The 21530-nt window shown below is 40.6% G+C and overlaps 1 protein-coding gene across 3 annotated transcripts; it reads right to left on the reverse strand.

Moving 5' to 3' along the window:
* Positions 1-825: 825 nt before the first annotated feature.
* On the reverse strand, positions 826-20345 carry LOC127771185 (probable flavin-containing monooxygenase 1). Of its 3 annotated transcripts, none has more exons than XM_052297029.1 (5): positions 19855-20322; positions 2276-2513; positions 1979-2154; positions 1524-1876; positions 826-1422 (listed from the first exon to the last, which is right to left on the reverse strand). In XM_052297029.1, exons 1-5 carry the CDS (start codon positions 20293-20295, stop codon positions 1065-1067), a joined length of 1566 nt encoding a protein of 521 aa, XP_052152989.1. In that variant the 5' UTR covers positions 20296-20322; the 3' UTR covers positions 826-1064. The 3 variants fall into 3 exon arrangements, with proteins under 3 accessions (XP_052152989.1, XP_052152988.1, XP_052152990.1); XM_052297028.1 differs by lacking the exon at positions 19855-20322 and adding an exon at positions 5287-5776; XM_052297030.1 differs by lacking the exons at positions 826-1422; positions 1524-1876; positions 1979-2154; positions 2276-2513 and adding exons at positions 14838-15339; positions 15451-15803; positions 15906-16081; positions 16195-16432 and having other exon boundaries at positions 19855-20345.
* Between the last annotated feature and the right edge of the window lie 1185 nt (positions 20346-21530).

A 21530-nucleotide genomic window follows, 5' to 3' on the forward strand; every position in this document is an offset into this window, starting at 1 on the left:
TCCCCCTTATAAACGATTCACAATTTTCTCCAATTTAATTTCACCTACTTTTTTAATACATGCGTCAAATTTTATAAGTTAATTTGAAAGAAGGGTACTAGGAATAAAATACACAATTTGTTTTATTTCGAAATAAGGACTTACAGGGACGTTTCAAGAATGTTGGGTATGAAATATGGCATAATACATATCCCTCAATAAATCAGAAAAACTAAATCATACTACTAAAAGTGAGACCTCTCTTGAATAGGACTAATCATTTGTGTTTCTCAAAGAGACTAGATTGAATTTTATCTTATATGTTGTGCGTGGATATAGAGTGTTTAGTTTTTATTTTTTGAAAAATCCAAATACCTCCTACAAGTCACTAGTGTTTTCAAACTTCCTTTGCAACTTAATTCCATACAAAACACTCATAATAAGTTTGTTTTTTTTCCAACTTCCCACCTCTATCCATTTCTAGCTATTTCTCACACCCTATGACCCTCCATCACTGTGAGGGTAGTTGCTCCTTTCCACCAAAGGTGTGTGTACCATAGCATTATTTTACCTTTCACTTTTACACACTTTAATTCCACCAACTATGTGACGGTAAGACATGATAATTATCTCATTTCATAAAAATGTGTATTGAATCTTATGCCCAACAAGAGAAGACAAAAGAAGCAACTTCACTAGCCATGCTGAGATCTACAAAGATGTGAGAAATTGCTAAGCGCGGCCAGAAATAAGTGAAAACTAGACAGAGGTGGGAAGTTAGAAGAAGAAATGGACTTGTAGGGAGCATATGTTGCACAAAATTAAGTAATTAGGAGAGATTGAAAATACCAGTTACTTATAGGGGTTATTTGGATTTTTTTTTCCTTTTTGTTATTTAAGGCACATGCCCGTAGATAGATTAAAATCCATCTCCTTATATTACACAACTGTACCTTAAACTTCACACGGTTTACTGAATTTGCACTATGCAAAACAGCAGAAATCCAAGAAACCAGGTAGTGACAACCTTAAAACAAGCATGATCAGGCGATAAATTTATTCCACACGACTCCGAGTCGAAAGTACTACTCTTTCTTGGGGAAAAGATCAATATAATCACTAGGGCCATAAACATCGAATAAATCAGCCCAGAATCCGTTCTTCCTCCTCGGATTGCACCCCATGTCCCGGCATAGCTGATCATTGTACCAGATGTGAAGGATTCCGATGCAGGATCTGCGAAAGTAACCACGAGAATAGCGCTTCATGAACTTCTCCCATTCTAGGACATCATTCTGCATCACACTGATGCTTGGCAACCTGAAGCCACCATCCATGAAATGTGCCAGCCACTTGGCCCGTAATTCTGATGTGTAGAGATTTGCCAAGCTCTCTGAATAGCCGATAACCGCGAGCTGCGGGATCTTTGGGTGAATGATCTCCCTGTGTTCATGCAGCAAATTAAGTTCAACAGTCCAAGATAGAATTTGGAAATTGTACTAATTAAATATTTGTTCCTTGCAAAAAACAATTGTTGAGTTGACCTGTAGAGAGGTACAGTTGTAGATGCTGATCCTACTGCAATGCTCTGAAAGTATTCAGAAGTGAACATCTCCTTGATCTTCTGATCCCCTCTGAACCCAGTTCCAAAGATCACTATATCGCTCTTTATCGGCGAAGATTGGCCTTCGACAAGCACACCTTCCTTGCAAAAGCTAAATGTCTTTGATTTCTTCAGAACAATGCTGCCTTCTTCTAATCTCTTGTAATGGTCTTTGGGTGTAATGGCAACCAAGCATGTAATCAAAGCCTCAAATAGGCTATGGTCAGGCACCATGTCATACTTCTTCATTGGAATGGAATAATAGCTTTCTGCAAACTTCGAAAATATCCATCTCTGAACATGTGCAAAGAGGAAAAACATGCATGGATCAGTCTTGCTTCAATTTAACCAGAGAAAGCAAATTTTAGCAGTATAATTAAAACAGAATTGCCATACCAATGGAGTCAAGAGGGTGGCCAAGATGCTAAGGAGTAAGCCTTCACCAGGCTTGTGAATAAGAAGCTCAGAAAACCGATTCAGATACAGCTTTGAGATGTGGACGCCCCATGCAAAATAGTCTGGTATGATCCAATGCTTTGTTCGGACCACCATTGTACATGGAATCTCAGTACCTACACGAAGAAGAAACACTTAGTAAGTGGGGAAAATTTAATTCAGCATCTAAAGTTGCACAAGAGAAAAAAATACTGAAAAAATTGGTTGGAGGAAATCAGATTGTTAATTTGTCAGTACCATTTACTTCTGCACATTCTGCAGCAATGTCAAGTGCTGATTTGAGGTAGCCAACGAGCGTGACACGCTTGCCCTTGATTATTTCCTTAGAATTCTTGGTGCCCATCTTGGAGTAATCCATGGAGTGGATCACCTGGCCATCAAATGCTTCTGGACCTTTGCCTGGAGGAAATGTTGGCATGTTGGGCACTCCACTGAACCTCCCAATACAAAGTATGACAAAATCCGCCTTGTGTGTCTGGAATATGAGAAGTTTGAGTAACAAATGTGTGAATAAATTTAGGGATAACTATGATGAATTATATTACTCCCTTTGTTTTAAAATATGACGCATACTTTGTCTTATTAGGACAAGATTTTGACTAAGAATTATTGTATTAGAATATCATTTATGTGATACAAAAGTATAACCAAGAGTAAATATTTGTGGATATGAATCTAATAAATTTAATTTTTATGTAAGAAAAGAAAGGCAAAACAAAGAAAAAGAAACACATTAGCCAATGGCTCTCTCTCGGCATGGATGCTGCGACTTGTGCGATTGGATGTCTCGCGATAGATAGAGATGCCCCCGCTGTGCGCCCCAAATTGCAAGGCTGCCTCTTTCGCAACCAGCTGAGCTAGCCCATTCCATGATCTTTGTTGATGGTGAACACCTTGTTTTTTTCTTTGGATGGTGACCACCAGGTCATAAAGGAATGATCTATATCGAAGAAAAGCATGCACTGAGACTGCTCAATGGCAGAGAGGATAAGACATCACAAATTTTGCCGTGTCTTTGGGCGAGGAATCAAGTTGCGATCGAGTTGTGATCGATGGACTCTGGTTGTAGAATCGCAGGATGTTAGATTGCGCAGCTTGGCTCATCAACTGTGAGCCATCCAGGTCAACATTGTCCAACCGGAGCCATAACTTTTGGTCATGGGCCTACACAACCTAAAAGACTAGTTGTTGATGCGAAAAACACACATTGGCCTGGAAGATTTGCTTAACTCCTGTTCAGATCCAAAATCTCGCCTTTAGATTCGTGATGGGTGAGGACCGCCACCATCTTTTTAAGTCATGCTCTCCCATCATCAATTACTGATGTGGGACTAAACCCAACACATGACACACAGCGAACTATTTTAATCTCTCAGTACTGTAAAGTCTGCTTTAAACACTTCAAACCACTTCCATATCAATCAAAAGCATATTGAAATATGTTTTAGGGTATAGTAAATGTTAGTAGGTTTTAAAAGTTTGAAGGTGAAAACCACTGGAACCTTGATCAAACCACGTTGAAATATGTTTTATGGTGTCATGTGCTTTTGTTTTTTAAAAGTTGAAAGTGATTTTGTAGTTTAGGATGAAAAAATAGATTTCGAAGGAAGTTAAGGCTTTTACTTTTTTTTTTAGGAAAATTGCTGCATTAATTACTATTACCACTTAATTTCTTTAATCCACTATGTACGTTTGATGGCCTATATACCTAGGGGATATATTTGTTGAAGTTTTAGGTTATTTCATTTTCTATATTGCTGTTTCACTAGTAGGATATATAATAATAGTACTAAACTGCCGTAAAAACCATATACATGTCAATTTTCTTATGTATCGCACTGATGGTTTCTAACCTAAAAAAAGGATAGCAACGAGACAAGATGTAACCTATGAAGCAAAGCACTGTGCATCTGTGCCACACAATGACAATTATATGTACTCCCTCCATCCGCGAATATAAATATTTTGAACATATAAGAAACTACTCTAATATCTCTTATTAAATAAAAGATGAATATAAGTGGAAGATGGTTGGGATAAAGATGACTGGTTGATAAACAATATTTTTAGGTAATTATGCATATTTATGAATAAACTTTAAATGCTAGCTGCAACATTTATATTTATAGACAGAGGAAAGGGTGTAAAGGGTACAAATAGGTCGATCCATGTGAACTGCTTATAGGCTAAATAAGTGGTAATCCATCATGTTGCTTATTATTTATTTAACATATAAATGAGACAGAGGAAAGGGTGTAAAGGGTATAAATAGGTCGATCCGTGTGAACTGCTTATAGGCTAAATAAGTGGTAATCTATCATGTTGCTTATTATTTATTTAACATATAAATGAATTCGTGAGCCGATACATTTACTTCCTTCATTTCATAAAAAAAGTTACTATAAGATGTGGTTTTCTTTATTTTGGAACGATAGTAGGGTGCAGATGTCATATTATCCTGGCCCAGGCCTGCATTTCATGTCCATGCACAGAAGGTGCCACCGTTCCACCTGGCTAGTCTAGCTTGTGTTTCTTTGTAAGATTGCTCACATCGGATTCTGCCTCTGTCCATACATGCCTTTCCAAAATGATATGATGCGGCCCCCAATCTTTTTCCCTTGTTCCTGGCGCTATGCGTCTCTTTTCTCCCAGTAGAAACACAAATTGTTCCATACTGATAAATATCTCCTACTAGCGACGCAAACATTCTCTGCTGACATATGATTTTGATTGCGCGCGGTAAAATAAATTAATTAAAATGTCCGCCTACATGTTTTAAATAATAAGTGTAGCTTTCGAACTGTTGATAAAATCTAACTTATTTTTACAGAACTTCAAATATCAAAGACAAAATGCTATGCCTACATAAAAAGTTTGAAATACAAATTTAGGAAAATTCCTTTGCACAAGAGTATTTATTTTAATTATTCTTTACATATAATTTTTCGCAAAGTGAAAATAAATATTATTTTTTCAACTTTATTGACCGCACCCTTTTTAAAGATTTTTATCAGAGTCTATTTTTATTGTTTGCTTTTATTTTTTGACTTCATATTGTTTGCTTTTATTGTTTGCTTTTAGATCGTTAATTAATGACACAGGTCACAGCCTCACAGGTAAAAAGGTTTCACTTATAAATTACTCTTTTTTTCCAATAAGTTTGTTGCGTCTTATAAATGTAGGCCAAACAATATGATAAATGCAAATTTGGAAACTTCCTCCATGCAAAGTAGTAGCGAAATTCTCACCTCAATATGGCCCTCACCGTCGACCACCTCCAGCCGCCACTCGCCGGAGCCGGAGCCGAAAGCGTCGCCGTTCCCGGCCCACTCATCCCACGCCGCCACATCCTCCTCGCCAACGCCGACGTACTCCATCCCCGCCACCCGGTGGCCGAACCTGATGCAGTCGAGCACGCCGAAGCGGCGTGCGTAGGCGCCGAGGTAGTCCATCACCTGGCGGTGGTCCGGGAACACCTCCGTCACCGTCTCCGGCCACGGGAAGTCGGAGTACTGGTACATGGGCCGCGGCGTCTGCAGCGCGGTGCACTCCGGCGTCCGCGCCCACACGCCGCCGAGGCCGGTGTCCGCCTCGAACACCACCGGCCGGCAGCCGCGCTCCAGCAGTTGCTTGCACGCGGCCAGGCCGCTCACGCCGGCGCCGACGATGACCACCCGCTTCTTCTCCATGCTGGCTAGTGGGCTACTGGGCTAGGAAAGTACGAGCTGTGTGAGTTGTGTTTGGACTCTGATGAGCGAGGTGGTATTTATAGTTGGTCAGAGTTATACTCCAGCTCATTAGCTCAGAATGTCAGAGATATATTATTAGCTGTTTAATTATATAGTTTTTGATAATGATGCATCATGCACTAAATTGTTTATGGAGCATGATTTGCTTGATGTGATGCTTATTTTTTTTGGATCATGGCGGTACTGAGTATTAAATGATAATAGCATGTTTGATATATATATACTTACCAATCATTCTTATTATTTTTAATTTGTTAAACTTATTCAAGATAATTGATGAGGACATCCTCAACTATTACCCGCTGGCAAAGACACAAAAGTCGGACGGCGACCGTGTGATATTTAGCTTGGGAGGAGGAAGCCACCTTAAAAAGGAGAGCCACCCTTCCCCTATTGGACTAGTCTTTTAGGGAGATTGGGCCTTTCCCCGAGTGGGTGTGCCAAAGAACTAAGACGCAAAAGTTGGGCGGCGACCGTGTGAGCCTCTGAATAATCCCACCTTGCTTAGCTTGGAGACGCAAAAGTCGGACGGTGCCGTGTGAGCTTCTAAATAATCCTACCTTGCTTAGCTTGGGAGGAGGAAGCCGCCTTAAAAGAGAGAGCCACCCCGACCTTGCTTAGCTTGGGAGGAGGAAGCCGCCTTAAAAGAGAGAGCCACCCCGAAGTACCTTAAAAGAGAGAGCCACCCTTCCCACCTTGTTTAACTTGGGAGGAGGAAACCACCTTAAAAGGAAGAGCCACCCCGACCCTGCTTAACTTGGGTAGAGGAAGCCACCTTAAAAGGAAGAGCCACCCTTTCTTTATTAGACTAGTCTTTTAGGGAGATTGGGCTTTTCCCCGAGTGAATGTACCAAAGAACTATTGGGGTCCGGACAATCTTAACTTGTTGGGCCTCGGCCAACCCCACGTGAGCCGGATGCATCAATAATGTATTGAAAACACTAAATAATTTCGAGTCAAAACTTCCAGGTTGGAGCTCACTACTACTACTACACAACAACACATATGCTACTTCATGTACACCCGGCACATATATGAGATATTTCTCATCTGCCCAAGCTCCCACGTGAGAAACAAATGAAGAAACGGTACATATGGGACCACATATATGTCGCTTCCCCAAAATGATACAGTGTAACCAAATTACGTGACGGCGGGAAAAAAAAACTGAAAATAACAGATAATTTATTCGGGGATCCTAATTGACCTATTACATGGAACGTATAGGAGCACTTCTAAACACCGAACGTACTATGTAAAAATTACATGGAAACTCCACGCAACACGGCTAACCGACTACGACTCAAATTAACCGAAAAGATGATTACTCAGATTTCCTTTGTTCCAACTCGCGCGCTATGAGACCGGATTAATCTCCTTTACTGTGAACACACGGGTGACACAACACACCCGCCCGCATCGCACTTTACCTCGGTCTTCCTCCCGTATATAGCTCAACAGCTATCTTTCTCTGCACATAATTCAGCTCTGTCCCTCTCTGCAAACCCGTGCAGCTAAAAACCCAGCACAACACGGCCATCAGCCTTCCACCACTGCTGTGTATATATAACATACGAACAGCAATGCTACTCCATCTTCACAGCTACCTTCATGCATCTATACTGGATTGAAAATTATAACTTCTCTCACCCATGTGCTTGCAAACCATCTTCACGCACCAGTGACGAATCTAGAATGAAAAGAGAGATGGTGCTCTTAGGTATACTGCTTAACACAAGATAATTTTTGCTATAGTCTAATGCTCACAAATTATCAAATTAGTACCAAACCAGAGAAAATGGAAAAATGATTTGTGTTCTTGATAACAATAAAATAAATTACTCGTCCTAAAATCTGAAAATTTGATTTCCTAGATTACCATGGCCTACGGCCTAGGATAGGAAGGCACCGAAGTGGCACCAAAGTGGTAGCTCTTGTTCTGCAAACTGCTGCTCCAGCTTATGGCCTAGTGCTCTACTAGTATTCTGCTACTATTCTCTGTCCGGTTGGAGCTGGGGCTTTAGCCCCAACAAGCCCCAACCACAAATTCGCTCTTGTCACGCACCCAAAATTTGCACACATCATCTCCCGAATACATTAACTCCTGCACATAGAAATTAAGTTGATTTTCTTCAGCAAATTACTAGGCAATTATACTGGCTATTCTACATAAATTGGCCTGTCTAAAATGACCGAACCATAAGCCAAAATTATGCTACTAACAGATACGTGCACCTTCAGAAAACTGGCTGAGCTTTCTTGTGGTGATAGGGCAATGGCCATACTTTTGACCTAAATCACCCAGCCTTTCCATGCTGTTGTCTGAACACGAGCCATCTTGGGACCTACTCAACGTTCCAGCATGCATGGACAGTTGCCAGTAGCAATCAGATAATTACCATTTTCAGGTTCAGATATCAGAAGACATACAGAGCTTTCAGATCTTGATGTCTTAGGGCGTTTACAGTGCGAAAACGTGGCGTTCAGCCTCACACCAAAAAAGCAAAAATTCGACGCCACATCAGCTGGACGCGGAGCCAAACGTGGTTCTCGTAGCCAAACACGGACACTCGTTCTTCGTTGGAAGAACGCCTTGCGCAGAGCGAAGAACGCATGCAGCCATGCACTATGGGGAGAGGAGCTTTTGTAGTGGGGCCGACCTGAAAAAGAAATTGATGATGGGTAAGCTACGCATGCAGCCATGCACTGTGGGGAGAGGAGCTTGGACTGTTTTTTGTGGGGTTTTTTCCAACATGGACGTTTTGGCTCCTCATTTAGTCATGACGGATTGCTAATGCCCTTAAAAAGGATTCAGCCATCCAGGTGTTAGGTCATGTCCAGAATGCCTGAATTCATACCGAAATACTACCCCCATCCCAAAATATAAGAGATCTTGACAATGCAATTACATAGCTAAAATTTATATTTTGGATCGGAGGTATAGTACCGAATAGTTCAGTTATGGCATGAATCGAGAAAAATCCTGGTTCCCAAAACAGAGCCCTTGAGACAGAGTAACCGTTCTAACCAAAAGTCCAAAACAGAGGCAACAGAGCAGCTCCATGAGATTGGAGACAGTCACAGTCTGACAGTGCCAGTTGAGCAAAAACAAGATGCAAACCTTGAAGCAAAAGAACTCTCCAATTCTGAAACAATTACAAGATCCATGTAATAATAGTAAAACCAAATCGTTCCTTTTCCATATGTATAAAGTTTTCTGTTAAAGCTTGTCATCCTAATTATAATATATAAAATCATCTAAGCTTGTTGCGGCGTTACATGATAAAAAAGTTGTCCGTGAATCCAAACTCTTCTGCTTGTATACACCTCCACGAGAACCTACTTCTCATTCAACTTCACATGTTATGGAGGCTTGGAAAATACGTACCCTGCCAGAAGATGACAATCCAAAGCTCCTGTTATGCGATTATGCTGGAAATAGTTATGAATACAATGAAAACAACAACTCTTAAAAGCATGATAGTGATGACAACGGTGCAATCTGGAAAGCCACTTTAGATAAACCATGAAAATCGCCAATCCACGATGTAGTAAAAAATTTACTAACATCAATAATGCCAGCTCATCAACATGCATGTTGAAGGAGGATAGCACCAGATGGTCCTTTTAGAAAATACATAGTGGCACAACTTGTAATACAAGCAGTCTATGGAAAGCACTCGATCAAAAACCAGTCCCATAATGCTCAAAAACCGATAGCCCGATATTCCCATTATTTTCAATATTTCAATATAACTTATCGTGTCAAATTTTCTTGTTACACATTGATTTGCGCCTTTTTATGAAAAGTGATACTTTGATTTGCACCTTTTTATAAAAAGAAAGTATCACTTGCTGACGATGATATATCTTTCATGGCATAGTATCTACCTCTGGAAGCAGGAACGAAAAGAAAAATTGAACTTCTCTCCGCTTAGGTCGTACTGCAAATTGTTAAGAGATCGTACAAATTTAGACTTCAAGAGTTACCCGTTACCGATTCCAAATCCTGTACAAATTTAGACTTCAAGAATTACCCGTTACCGATTCCAAATCCTGCATAAAAGAAACTATGATTACAAAATCCAATTATGTTCCCATATTCCTATTGGTTGAAAAATAATGCTTTAGACAGATGAAAGAAACTCAAAAACAAAACATGCGTGATGCATTGTTGGTATTTCTAAACGACATTACTAAAATATAATACCTAGCAATGACGCAGAAATACTCCTGGTATATTATGGTTACAGAGTTCATCTGCAAGCGCACGGATATACCATTGTAGCATTTCACCCGAGAGTATTCCAAGGGTATCGTATTTATTTAATCCCGTGAGAAGATCATAGTAGAGAGAACCGTACTAATAATTTATAATTTATATGTTACTTGTAATAATCATAGTCTAAGCAGGGGTTAAGATAAATCAAAAAGGTAGAGTGACACACAAGCATGGAGCTACTCATTTTCATACTAAAATATCTAAGCTAGGTGGAAAGAAAATAGAAAGAGAATCTATTCCTATAGTTCAAGTATACATACATTCTAGTTATATGATTAACTAGCTAATACCCTCTACCCGATGCCCTCCTAGTATTTCGAGAAGCCACTCTTGATTGCCGAGTTCCTTATGACAATCCGTCATAACCATACAACTGGAGCTAAATATAGAGAAGTACCCTCCCTAGGAAATTAACTTAGGGCTATACACACACGCGGAGAAATACCCGTACTGAGCTGTCACCATCAGCGGCCCACATCTCATCCGCAACATATAACCTCAAATAATGATATCTCGTAATCTAGACATCACACCTAAATTACCAGATACTACTCTAATATCATCGTCATGACATAGAGTAATTGCATAAGCAAACATTATACCCGTACCTATGCATCTCCCAGATAAGTTAGCTATATAATCAGTATAACATGAATATAATGTAAAGTTGGCATTCATATACTCAGAAATCATTTCAATATAAATGTATAAAGAGTGCTAATAAGACGTTCTACTGAAGACAGTATGGTAGTCGTCTTAATTTCTAGAACCACTCCATCAATAAAGACGCTTCTTGAGACATTTTTAATTTCGTTCCACATCTAAAATATTTTTTTCTTTTTTTATTCGGGAGAAATCCCTGAAAACCTGTACTTATCGCCATTCCGCCTTGCACGCGGTCCACCAGCCCACTTCGAACCCACGTACTTATCGCCATTCCGTTTTCCTTGTGCCGCAACTTCCGCTGCTCGCCACCGAACACAGCCTCCTCTCCCCATTGCGGCATTGCCGCTGCTACTTTTGATCTGCACCACCGCGGGTGCCTGATCGGCTGATCCTTCGTCACTGCCTTGCCCATGTCGCCCGCGCCACATCTCTCACCGACTTCTCCGATTCACAGCTATGATACTATCTCTGTTTCAGTTTCTAGGGCCTGGACTCAATGTTATGGAGGCAGCGGCAGCGCCCATATATGCGTGCTGAATGCAGCAGAGGCAGATGAGGCACGGATCGCAGCAGCAGCTCCAGGACTCATCAGCTGCAGCCGACATATACGGTATGTTATAATCTAACTTGATTCCTGATTCTCGATTCCCGATTCAGAAAAAAAAAGTTACTTGATTGTTTAATGGACGGTGTACAGTCTAACTAGAAAGTTAAATTAGATTACGTTAAGGTTTGATTGTGAGTTTTGATTGCTGATAGTTTGAATGCATGGTAATTAAAGGTTTGGCCACTTGACTGATAGTCTGCTATTGCTGTTTGTTAAAAGGAAAAGGAAAGATGGCTAGTCCTGTTTTTGTAGAATATTTTTGCAGCATGCACATGTTTAATTGCTAATTACAAATTGCAGTACATAAAAAAGTGGTAATCTTTTATTTCAGGTGGATATGATCCAGATATATATTGACTATTGGAGATTAGTACTTTTGATTTCATCTTACTGTTAACATTTATATATTTCATATTTTCAGAAAGTACGTTGAAGTAGAGTTTACCATTCGATATATAGGAATTGTGAAAATTGCTCAAGCGATGGATAAATAAAACACTACATAATGCAAGTCTCTTGTTCAAAAGATCATGTCTTACAGCTATATGATATTATATTGGTTTCTCATTCTGCTTGCAGGTCAGATGATAATTCATTGAGGTTGATTGCCACATATTGATAATTCTACAGGTTAGGAGTAGTACTTATAACGTATTGATGCAATTCAGTTTCAACACAGTCATGAAGTGTTGATGAATTATGAAGGGCTCAAGCAATAGCATCCAATGCAGTCTAGATCTAGAGAATATTCATCATGAACAGTTAAGAATGCATATTCAGAAGTTGAATAGTTCTAGAAGTTTTGGTATAGAGCATGCTATCTAGTAAGTCCTTGATGACATGCATGTGATTTTAGAACACTTGGTCTATACTTGGAGTTTGAACATTTCTGTTGAAATGTGCACACTGATTTTGACATTATCACTACCTAAAATGAATCATTAATACCTCGCTTTTCTTCTTTTTCAGGATAATATAGAAGAACTAAGGATTTACAGATTATGAGGGAAAGAGGAACCGGATGAATCAGTTCTACCTATAAAAAGTTGTAGTTAGCTTTAATTAGTGAGACAATTATGTGGACTTCAGGAATTTTTTGTGCCATTGCACCTTTTTTTTTCAAATGTACAGTTAAGTTGTAACTTTGATGTTTTATATTGAATATATAAAAAAATGTTTTGATCATGTCAATTTTACAGCTTTATCACATAAGAGCGAAAATATTACAAAGTTACATGCTTTACAGGAAGGTGCCTCTCAAATTGTAGAGACGTTTTCTAAAATGTCTCTAACCTGGTGTAGAGTCGTCTTTTCAAACGTCTTTAATCTTGTAGACGCGCTTAATAAGGTGTCTCCAAAATTTTGAGACGGTCTCAACGGAGACGCTTCTATGACGCTTTTCGAGAACGCCTCTAAATCTCCTTAAGGACGTTCTATAACGTCTCTAAACTGCTAATAAAGCGTCTCCCCAAGAGATTTTTGTTGTAGTTGGAGTACAACTCACTTATATACTTAGGCATTACTCTAGTAGAGTAGGAAGAGAGTGAGGGGGAGTTCCGAAATGAGTGCCCCAAATGTCGGAGTTTTCTCCGGGAGTTCTGGACGAATGTTGGAGATGTCGGCACTCTCTTCGATTTTGTATCTCGATGGATGCTTCTTTTATAAGTAAGTATTTGTAATCTTCTTTAGTATTTACCTTTCTTATTTAAGTAAGATATATTTTCATTGTTGTAGGTTCATCGCTCTGCTTAGGTAGAGTACCTTAGTCTTAAGCTGATATCAAGATTAGGGTAGTAATTAATAGCATAGACACTGTGTCTAGGCTGGAGATTAATAGCATATACACGGGTTATAGATAGGTGGCAAGTGGTGACATCCCTGTCCATGATTCGTAATTCTCCACGTTCGGGTACATCATATAACTGTAAACCAGAGTCTCCTTTAAAGACCAGGGGTAACCCAGTGCCTGAAGCAATTGATAGAGTTTTACCTTAACTTAATTAAAATTATTAACCCATAGGAATCCTTTTTGTCATAAGCCTACCATTTAGTTGTTGTCCTTGCAACAAGTTCTCCGTGGATACGATACCCTAAAATACTCTTGGGTGAAGGCTACAAGGGTGGTATCTGTGTGTTTGCAGATTATTCTGTAATAAATACCAACACTGAAATCTATAGGATGTGAGAAATTGCTAAGCGCATGGCGAGGAATCAGTGAAAACTAGACAAAGGTGGGAAGTTAGAAGAAAAATGGACTTGTAGGGAGTATGGTGCACAAAATTAAGTTATTGCGAGAGATTGAAAAGACCAGTTACTTATAGGGTTTATTTGGATTTTTTTTTAAAAAAAATGATTTCTATTTGAACAGTGCGCAGGAATGAAGGCACATGTCCGTGAACGGATTAAAATCTATCTCCTTATGTTACACAACTAAGGGTGGATATCGAGCTACCTCGACTCAGCTCGGCTTGGTCTGGCTCATTAATATAACGAGCTAGCTCGGCTTGGCTCGGCTCGGCTCGTGAAAGGGCTCGAGCTAGCTCGTTTGGCTCGCGAGCTAGTGGCAACACAGCGAAAGGCCAACATTACTTGCTAACTATTGGTTCATTACTTTTGCTTAAGTGGTTGATTCTAACTATTGGTTCATTACTTTTGCTTAAGTGGTAAATCAACGGCAAGAGAACTGGTAAGCATTAACTTGTTTCATCCATACGTAGGCTGTGTTTAGATACAGGGATGAAAAGTTTGGGTGTGTCACATTAGATTATATGTAGACTAATAACAAAACAAATTACAGATTCCGCCTGTAAACTGCGAGACGAATTTATTAAGCCTAATTAATCTGTCATTAGCAAATGTTTACCGTAGCACCACATTGTCATATCATAGAGCAATTAGGCTTAAAAGGTTCATCTCACAATTTACACGTAATGTGTGTAATTAGTTTTTTTTCTATATTTAATACTCCATATATGTGTCCAAACATTCGATGTGACATGATAAAAAATTTTGCCAGGAGATCTAAACAGGCCTGTAACTTCTATTCAAGATTCATAACTGGCCGGCGTTCTCTTACTCCTCGTCAGCTCGTGTTGCTCCTCCTTGATGGAGGAGGACAGAGAAGGGACGCGCAGCCGATGGGGACGAAGGGAGAGGGATCGAGCAGGGCGGTGCGGTTGCGCTGGCTGCAGCCATGCGGCATGCGCTCGTGCGGGCGGCTGCGGCGTGACCTTCTGGCAGTGACTCGAGTTTTGACTTTGGAGAGAGAGACTAGCTAGGGTTTACTCCCGGTTTGGACCTTGGAGCCTTCTTGTAGTCTTGATATTTTTTAGATTGGGCGGGGCTGCAGACGAGAAATAAGGACTTGATCTTTTTGATAGCTGGCACGTTATCTCTAACAGTTAAAACCTGAGATCAGCTCGTTATATTAATGTAACGAGTTGAGTCGAACCTAGCCGAGTCAGCCACGAATTGAGCGAGCTAACAAGTAACGAGTTTAATTTTCATCCTCCCCTAAACACGGTTTACTGAATTTGCACTATGCAAAACAACAGAAATCCAAGAAAGCAGGTAGTAATAATCTTAAAATAAGCATGATCAGACGATAAAATTATTCCACACGACTCCGAGCCCAAAGTACTACTCTTTCTTGGGGTGAAGATCAATATAATCACCAGGGCCATGAACGTCGAATAAATCAGCCCAAAATCCATTCTTCCTCCTTGGATTGCACCCCATGTCCCGGCATAGCTTATCATTGTACCAGATATGAAGGAATCCGATGCAGGATCTGCGAAAGTAAGCACGAGAATAGCGCTTCATGAACTTCTCCCATTTCTGGACATCATTCTGCATCACACTGATGCTTGGCAACCTGAAGCCACCATCCATGAAATGTGCGAGCCACTTGGCCCGTAATTCTGATGTGTACAGGTTTGCCAAGCTTTCTGAATAGCCGATAACCGCCAGCTGCGGGATCTTAGGGTGAATGATCTCCCTGTGAGAAATCATGCAGCAAATTAATTAACTACGACACAGTCCTGGATAGAAATTGGAAATTGTACAAATTAAATTTTTTCTCCTTGCAAGAAACAGTTATTGAGTTGACCTATAGAGAGGTATAGTTGTAGATGCAGAGCCTACTACAATGCTCTGAAAGTATTCAGAAGTGAACATCTCCTTGATCTTCTGACCCCCTCTGAATCCAGTTCCAAAGATCACTATATCGCTCTTTATCGGCGAAGATTCGCCTTCGACAAGCACACCTTCATTGCAAAAGCTAAATGTCTTTGATTTCTTGAGAACGATGCTGCCTTCTTCTAATCTCTTGTAATGGTCTTTGGGTGTAATGGCAATCAAGCATGTAATCAAAGCTTCAAATAGGCTATGGTCAGGCACCATGCCATACTTCTTCATTGGAATGGAATAATAGCTTTCTGCAAACTTCGAAAATATCCATCTCTGAACATGTGCAAAGAGGGAAAACATGCATGGATCAGTCTTGCTTCAATTTAACTAGAGAAAGTATATTTTAGCAATATACTTAAAACAGAATATCCATACCAATGGAGTCAAGAGGGTGGCCAAGATGCTAAGGAGTAAGCCTTCACCAGGCTTGTGAATAATAAGCTCAGAAAACCGATTAAGATACAGCTTTGAGATGGGGACGCCCCATGCATAATAGTCTGGTATGATCCAATGCTTTGTTCGGACCACCATTGTACATGGAATCTCAGTACCTACACGAAGAAGAAACACTTAATAAGTGGGGAAATTCTAATTCAGCATCTAACAAGGGAAAAAAATACTGAAAAATTGGTTGATGGAAATCAGATTGTTAATTTGTCAGTACCATTTACTTCTGCACATTCTGCAGCAATGTCAAGTGCTGATTTGAGGTAGCCAACGATCGTGACACGCTTGCCCTTGATCATTTCCTTACAATTCTTGGTGCCCATCTTGGAGTAATCCATGGAGTGGATCACCTGGCCATCAAATGCTTCTGGACCTTTGCCTGCAGGAAATGTTGGTATGTTGGGCACTCCACTGTACTTCCCAACACAAAGAATGACAAAATCCGCAGTGTGTGTCTGGAATATGAGAAATTCGAGTGTCAAATGTCACTTAATTTAGGGATAAGGAAACTATGATGAATTATATTGTACTCCCTTTCTTTCAAAACACGGTGCCTATTTTAACCAAGAATTGCAATATTATTTATATATGTGATACGAAAGCATATATAGTTGAGAATAAAGACTTTTGGATATGAATTTTATAAATTTAATTTTATGTAAAAAATAGAAAGGCAAAACAAAAAGAAAGAAACACATTAGCCAATGGCTATCTCTCGATCGGCATGGATGATGCGACTGGGCGATTGGATGTCTCGCGCTAGAAAGCGATCCGCCCCTGCGCGCCACAAGGTTGCCTCTTTCAGAACCAGCTGACCATACCCTTCCCATAGTTTGACTTTTTAAGATTTTATCATAGTTAACTAGAAAGTGTCTCTTCGCTACGGTGTACTAAAACTAAAAATATTTTATTTTTAACCGAAGTTACTTTCACACTGCTTTGGTACTTTTGCTCGTTAGAAAAAGTCTCAAATGATAGAGAGTAATATAGTAGCTCATAATAAATTATTATTCAATAGTGCGTTGCAACATGAAAAACTAATGTTATTAACTTAGTAAAGTAACAGAAAAAGAAGCATCCACGTTATCTCTTATGGTCTAGATTTCTCATATTAATTGGAGTAAAATATAAAAAATGAGAGAACTCATTGTAGACAATGTGATGAGGATATAACTAGCTTGGATATAACCGTGATTAACTTATGTATTAATTAATCAAAGGTGCATATGTTCTATATTAGATTTACTTGTTATATATTTGAATAAGCGTTGCTACATAATGAGTTCCGTGTGTTTTCGTTTGTAGAGGTACTTGCTTGGGTGAAAGAAAAGAGACCGAACGTAATGAATGCATGGATGATTAAAGAAGTTGATTGGGGACCAAACCAAGATCTTCTCAAGTCCACTTTCATCTCACCACATCACTTTTGGTCCATAGAAGACAAGAGATAAAGTTCTACACGTTTTGGATTCGGATTCAGGCTTTCTGACAGCATCAACTTCAAACGGACCTAGTCTCTGATCTAGAAGGAATTTCGGGGCCCATGAGTACTTGTTGGAAATCTTATGGAGTCTACTTTCTGATGGTTTTGGTCCCACATCAAAATTCCTACCGAGCTGCCGAAAATCTACAAAACAAAGCCACGTATCTCATCCAGTTTGAATCTGATTTGAGTTTCGGGTCTTGTAGTTATGTCGTGGGCTTAGCCCAAGGGGGTGTGCGCCCTAGGGCAAATCTAGGACGTCCCTAATCATATTTATTTAGTAGCTGTCATCGTTTAGAGTTAGGTTTGCCTAGATTAATCTGTCAAGAACAGTTTCGCCGCTAGATCTGTGGAACCCCAAATTTGAGTGCTTAATCATTCATACGCAATTTGGTTGCAATCTATCTTGCTTTTGCTTGTGTTCTTCGATTCGCATGCAGGGATTAGCCTTCTCGGCGAGGTCAACCGAGTTTTGGCACGGTTGATAACCAGAGGAGATGTGATGCTGTGATTGCGGGGCTCAATAGCATGTTCGTTCAGAAGCCGGATCGAGTTGTGTCACGACTCCGCCCAAATCGACTGTTTATCAATACCTATCGGAACATTGGGACCTATTCCCCATCACAATGACTCATTCATTTTGTTTTTTTAAAAAAATCACGCTGTCCAATTGGATATATGCATAAAACAAATCTTTTGCCAAAAAAAAAATCTAAACTGAATAGATTAATCTATCTATATAAATAATACAACTTAATATAAAGTATAAATTATAAATTAAATAATATTGGATGAGGAGTCTAGAATATTCTCCAAAAGAGCCTAGAGTGCATATAGGAATATAATTTAGAAAAAGAATTAAAATTCAAAATAAAAAAAATATTGAAAGAAGAGTTTAGAGTCCATATAGAAAACTAATTAGAACAATAAAAAATAGAAATATTGGAAGAAGAATAGAGTCCATATAAAATTAAAAAATAATTAATATTATTTAATTTTAGTCTACATTTAAATTCTATATCATGACAAATAAATATTTACATTTTTAGTCGACAAATAAATCCATATCATGAGAAAAACTATCCAAAATTTTAGTTTATTCAATTTAGTTGGAATTAAACTAATAAGCAGTCATAAACAATTAAAATGGTATTAATGCTATTTCTGAAAATAGAAAGATGCTTAAAATTACTAAGAGAGAAAACATTGATTTTAATTGCGGCTCATTTGGAGGCCCAACAGTCCGGCGGCCCGATGCGGGAGAAGACGCAGCCGTCCGATCGAATGGACGATCCAAATTGATCCCAGCCAAGATAAATATCTGTAGCCAAAACCATAACCCTAAAATTCATTCCACCCTCCGCGCCCACGATCCCTTCTCTCTCTCGATTGAAAAGCGATGGCGGCGGTTCCGGCACCCGCCCCCCTCCCTACCACGAGCGGCTGCGGCGGTGCCCTTCCTCCTCTCCCCGCGAGTGGTGGCGGCGGCTCCCTCGGACCCGTCTCGCTTCCCTCGCCGGCGGCCGCTCCCTCTGCCCTGTCTTGCCTCCTCGCTCCCTCCTCCTCTCCCCCTCGCCTCCCTCCCGCGGTGGATACGGCAGCGGTGGCGCGGGTTGACGGCGGTCGCGGGCGAATCCGAGGGTGGTGGCGGCGGCTCCCTTCATCCCCTCTAGCCTTCCTCCTGTGGCAGATCCGCCGGCGGCGGCGGCCTCCGCAGGCAGATCAAGCGGTGATGGCTCCCTCCGCCCCCTCTCGCCATAGTCCCGCGGCCGATCCGACGGTGGTGGCGGCGTCGGCGACGTCCGCGGGTGGATCCATCAGCAGTGGCGGTGGGCGGATCCGGTAGCGGCGGCTCCCTCCGCCGCCTCTCTTCTCCCTCCGGTGGCGGTGGTGGTGTCGGCGGTGGCCGCGGATGGACCCAGTGGCGGTAGCGATGGCCGAGGGCAGCGGTGGCAACGGCCGAGGGCCGCGGTGGCGATGGCCGAGGGCGGATCCGGTGGCAGGCGAGTGAAGTTTGTGGTGTATATTGTTGTTCTTCTTGGACGATTATTTTGTGATTTTGTGATGATTGTGGTTGATTTTTTGGGGGCAAAGATTGGTTGGGTTTTGTTCTTTTCCTTGCGGTGTGTGCATCCGATTCGGTTGTGCCGATTTTGGAAAGTGTTTCACTGTATCCAATTCTGAGAGCGATTGGGATTCGGGGGCTGCGAAGGCGCACCGCCGACGGATTTGCGATGAACGGAAAATTACGAATATTATAATTAGTTAAGATTAAGATTTTTATTATTTGCTTTTAAATTGTTAATGACACATGCATATGGTTTTACCTATAAATTATTTTTTTCCAGCAAATTTGGAAACTTCCTCCACGCAAAGCCGTAGCGAAATTCTCACCTCAATATGGCCCTCACTGTCGGCCACCTCCAGCCGCCACTCGCTGGAGCCGGAGCCAAAAGCGTCGCCGTTCCCGGCCCACTCATCCCACGCCGCCACATCCTCCTTGCCGACGCCGACGTACTCCATCCCCACCACCCGGTGGCCGAACCTGACGCAGTCGAGCACGCCGAAGCGGCGCGCGTAGGCGCCGAGGTAGTCCATCACCTGGCGGTGGTCCGGGAACACCTCCGTCACCGTCTCCGGCCACGGGAAGTCGGAGTACTGGTACATGGGCCGCGGTGTCTGCAGCGCGGTGCCCTCCAGCGTCCACGCCCAAACGCCACCCACGCCGGTGTCCGCCTCGAACACCACCGGCCGGCAGCCGCGCTCCAGCAGTTGCTTGCACGCGGCCAGGCCGCTCACGCCGGCGCCGACGATGACCACCCGCTTCTTCTCCATGATGGCTAGTGGGCTAGGAAAGTGCGAGCTGTGTGAGTCGTGTTTGGAGTCTGATGAGCGAGGTGGTATTTATAGTTGGTCAGTGCTATACTTCCTCGAAATATATCTTTTGACTATGTCTTCTAATCATAATATATATAATGGATAAAAATATTTTTACTATATTTTAAAAGTTATATATATGTTGTATTAATACCTTTAAACTATATTTTAAAAGTTATTGATGATCAAAATTAAAAAAGTTTGATCTCAACTTTATCTAAACCGTCAATAATTATAAAACCAGAGGTATGTCATTAACTGTTTAATTATATATTTTTTATAATGATGCATTATGCACTAAATTGTTTATGGAACATGATTTGCTTAATGTGCTATTTTTTTATATGGCGTTACTGAGTACTCCCTCCATCTGTTGTTTATAGTCATATTTCCAAATCTGAAAAATTTATTTTTAATAGGCATATTTCAATCCAACAACTTATCATGTTAATGGTTTTCTTGGATTTAATGTGTGACTCTCCGTTCTTCCACACAAGATTGGTTACATGGGCATTGAGAAATATAAATATTAATGAATCGCTTGTTTACGAGGAATGACTAGTAGGATATTTAAATAGATGATAAGTAGAATCACTTATCTTTGGTCTGTGTGACAAGATGAAATATGACTATCAAAAATCGATGGAGAGAGTATTAAATAATAATGGCATGTTTGTTATATGTACTTATAAATCATTCTTATTATTTTTAATCTGTTAAACTTATCAGTGGTGCTAATACGTGTGCTGCGCACGGAATGCTAGTTCGAGCGCGCACAACATTCCCTCCATCCGGTTTTCCCGTTGTTTTACCGCCCCACCTTTCCTCTGCAACCCACCTTTCCTCCGTCCAGTTTTTTTTCATTTTTTTCACCCCCACCTTCCGTGTTTCTTTTTTTTCTTTTCCATCTCATCTATGCTTCATCAACAGACCTGATAAAATATTAACCATCCATATTTTCTCGTTTTCTCGTTCCTTCTCTCCAGATTTTTTATGTTTTCTCATTTTAGTAAAATATTTACCATCTAGTTTTTCTTTCTGAGTTATCTAGTTTTTCTAGTGTCTCTTCAAGTTTCAAAAGTAAGAAATTTACTCTGATGAGTTTTCCATTTACTCCTAGTATCCCACCTCTGCACCTTCAAAAGTAACAAATTTACTCGCATAAATGCCCCTTCAAAAGTAACAAATTTACT

The sequence above is a fragment of the Oryza glaberrima genome, chromosome 4 (assembly GCF_000147395.1).
Source record: "Oryza glaberrima chromosome 4, OglaRS2, whole genome shotgun sequence".
NCBI classification, from domain to species: Eukaryota; Viridiplantae; Streptophyta; class Magnoliopsida; order Poales; family Poaceae; genus Oryza; species Oryza glaberrima.

What these genes read in the sequence shown, in the direction of transcription:
- LOC127771185 (XM_052297029.1), bottom strand. Translation starts at nt 20,295, where the DNA reads ATGGAGAAGAAGCGGGTGGTCATCGTCGGCGCCGGCGTGAGCGGCCTG. An exon ending in ACAGTGAGGGCCATATTGAG is followed by an intron (nt 2,514 to 19,854) that starts GTGAGAATTTCG and finishes CTCATATTCCAG; the next exon opens with ACACACAAGGCGGATTTTGT. An exon ending in AGAATGTGCAGAAGTAAATG is followed by an intron (nt 2,155 to 2,275) that starts GTACTGACAAAT and finishes TTCTTCGTGTAG; the next exon opens with GTACTGAGATTCCATGTACA.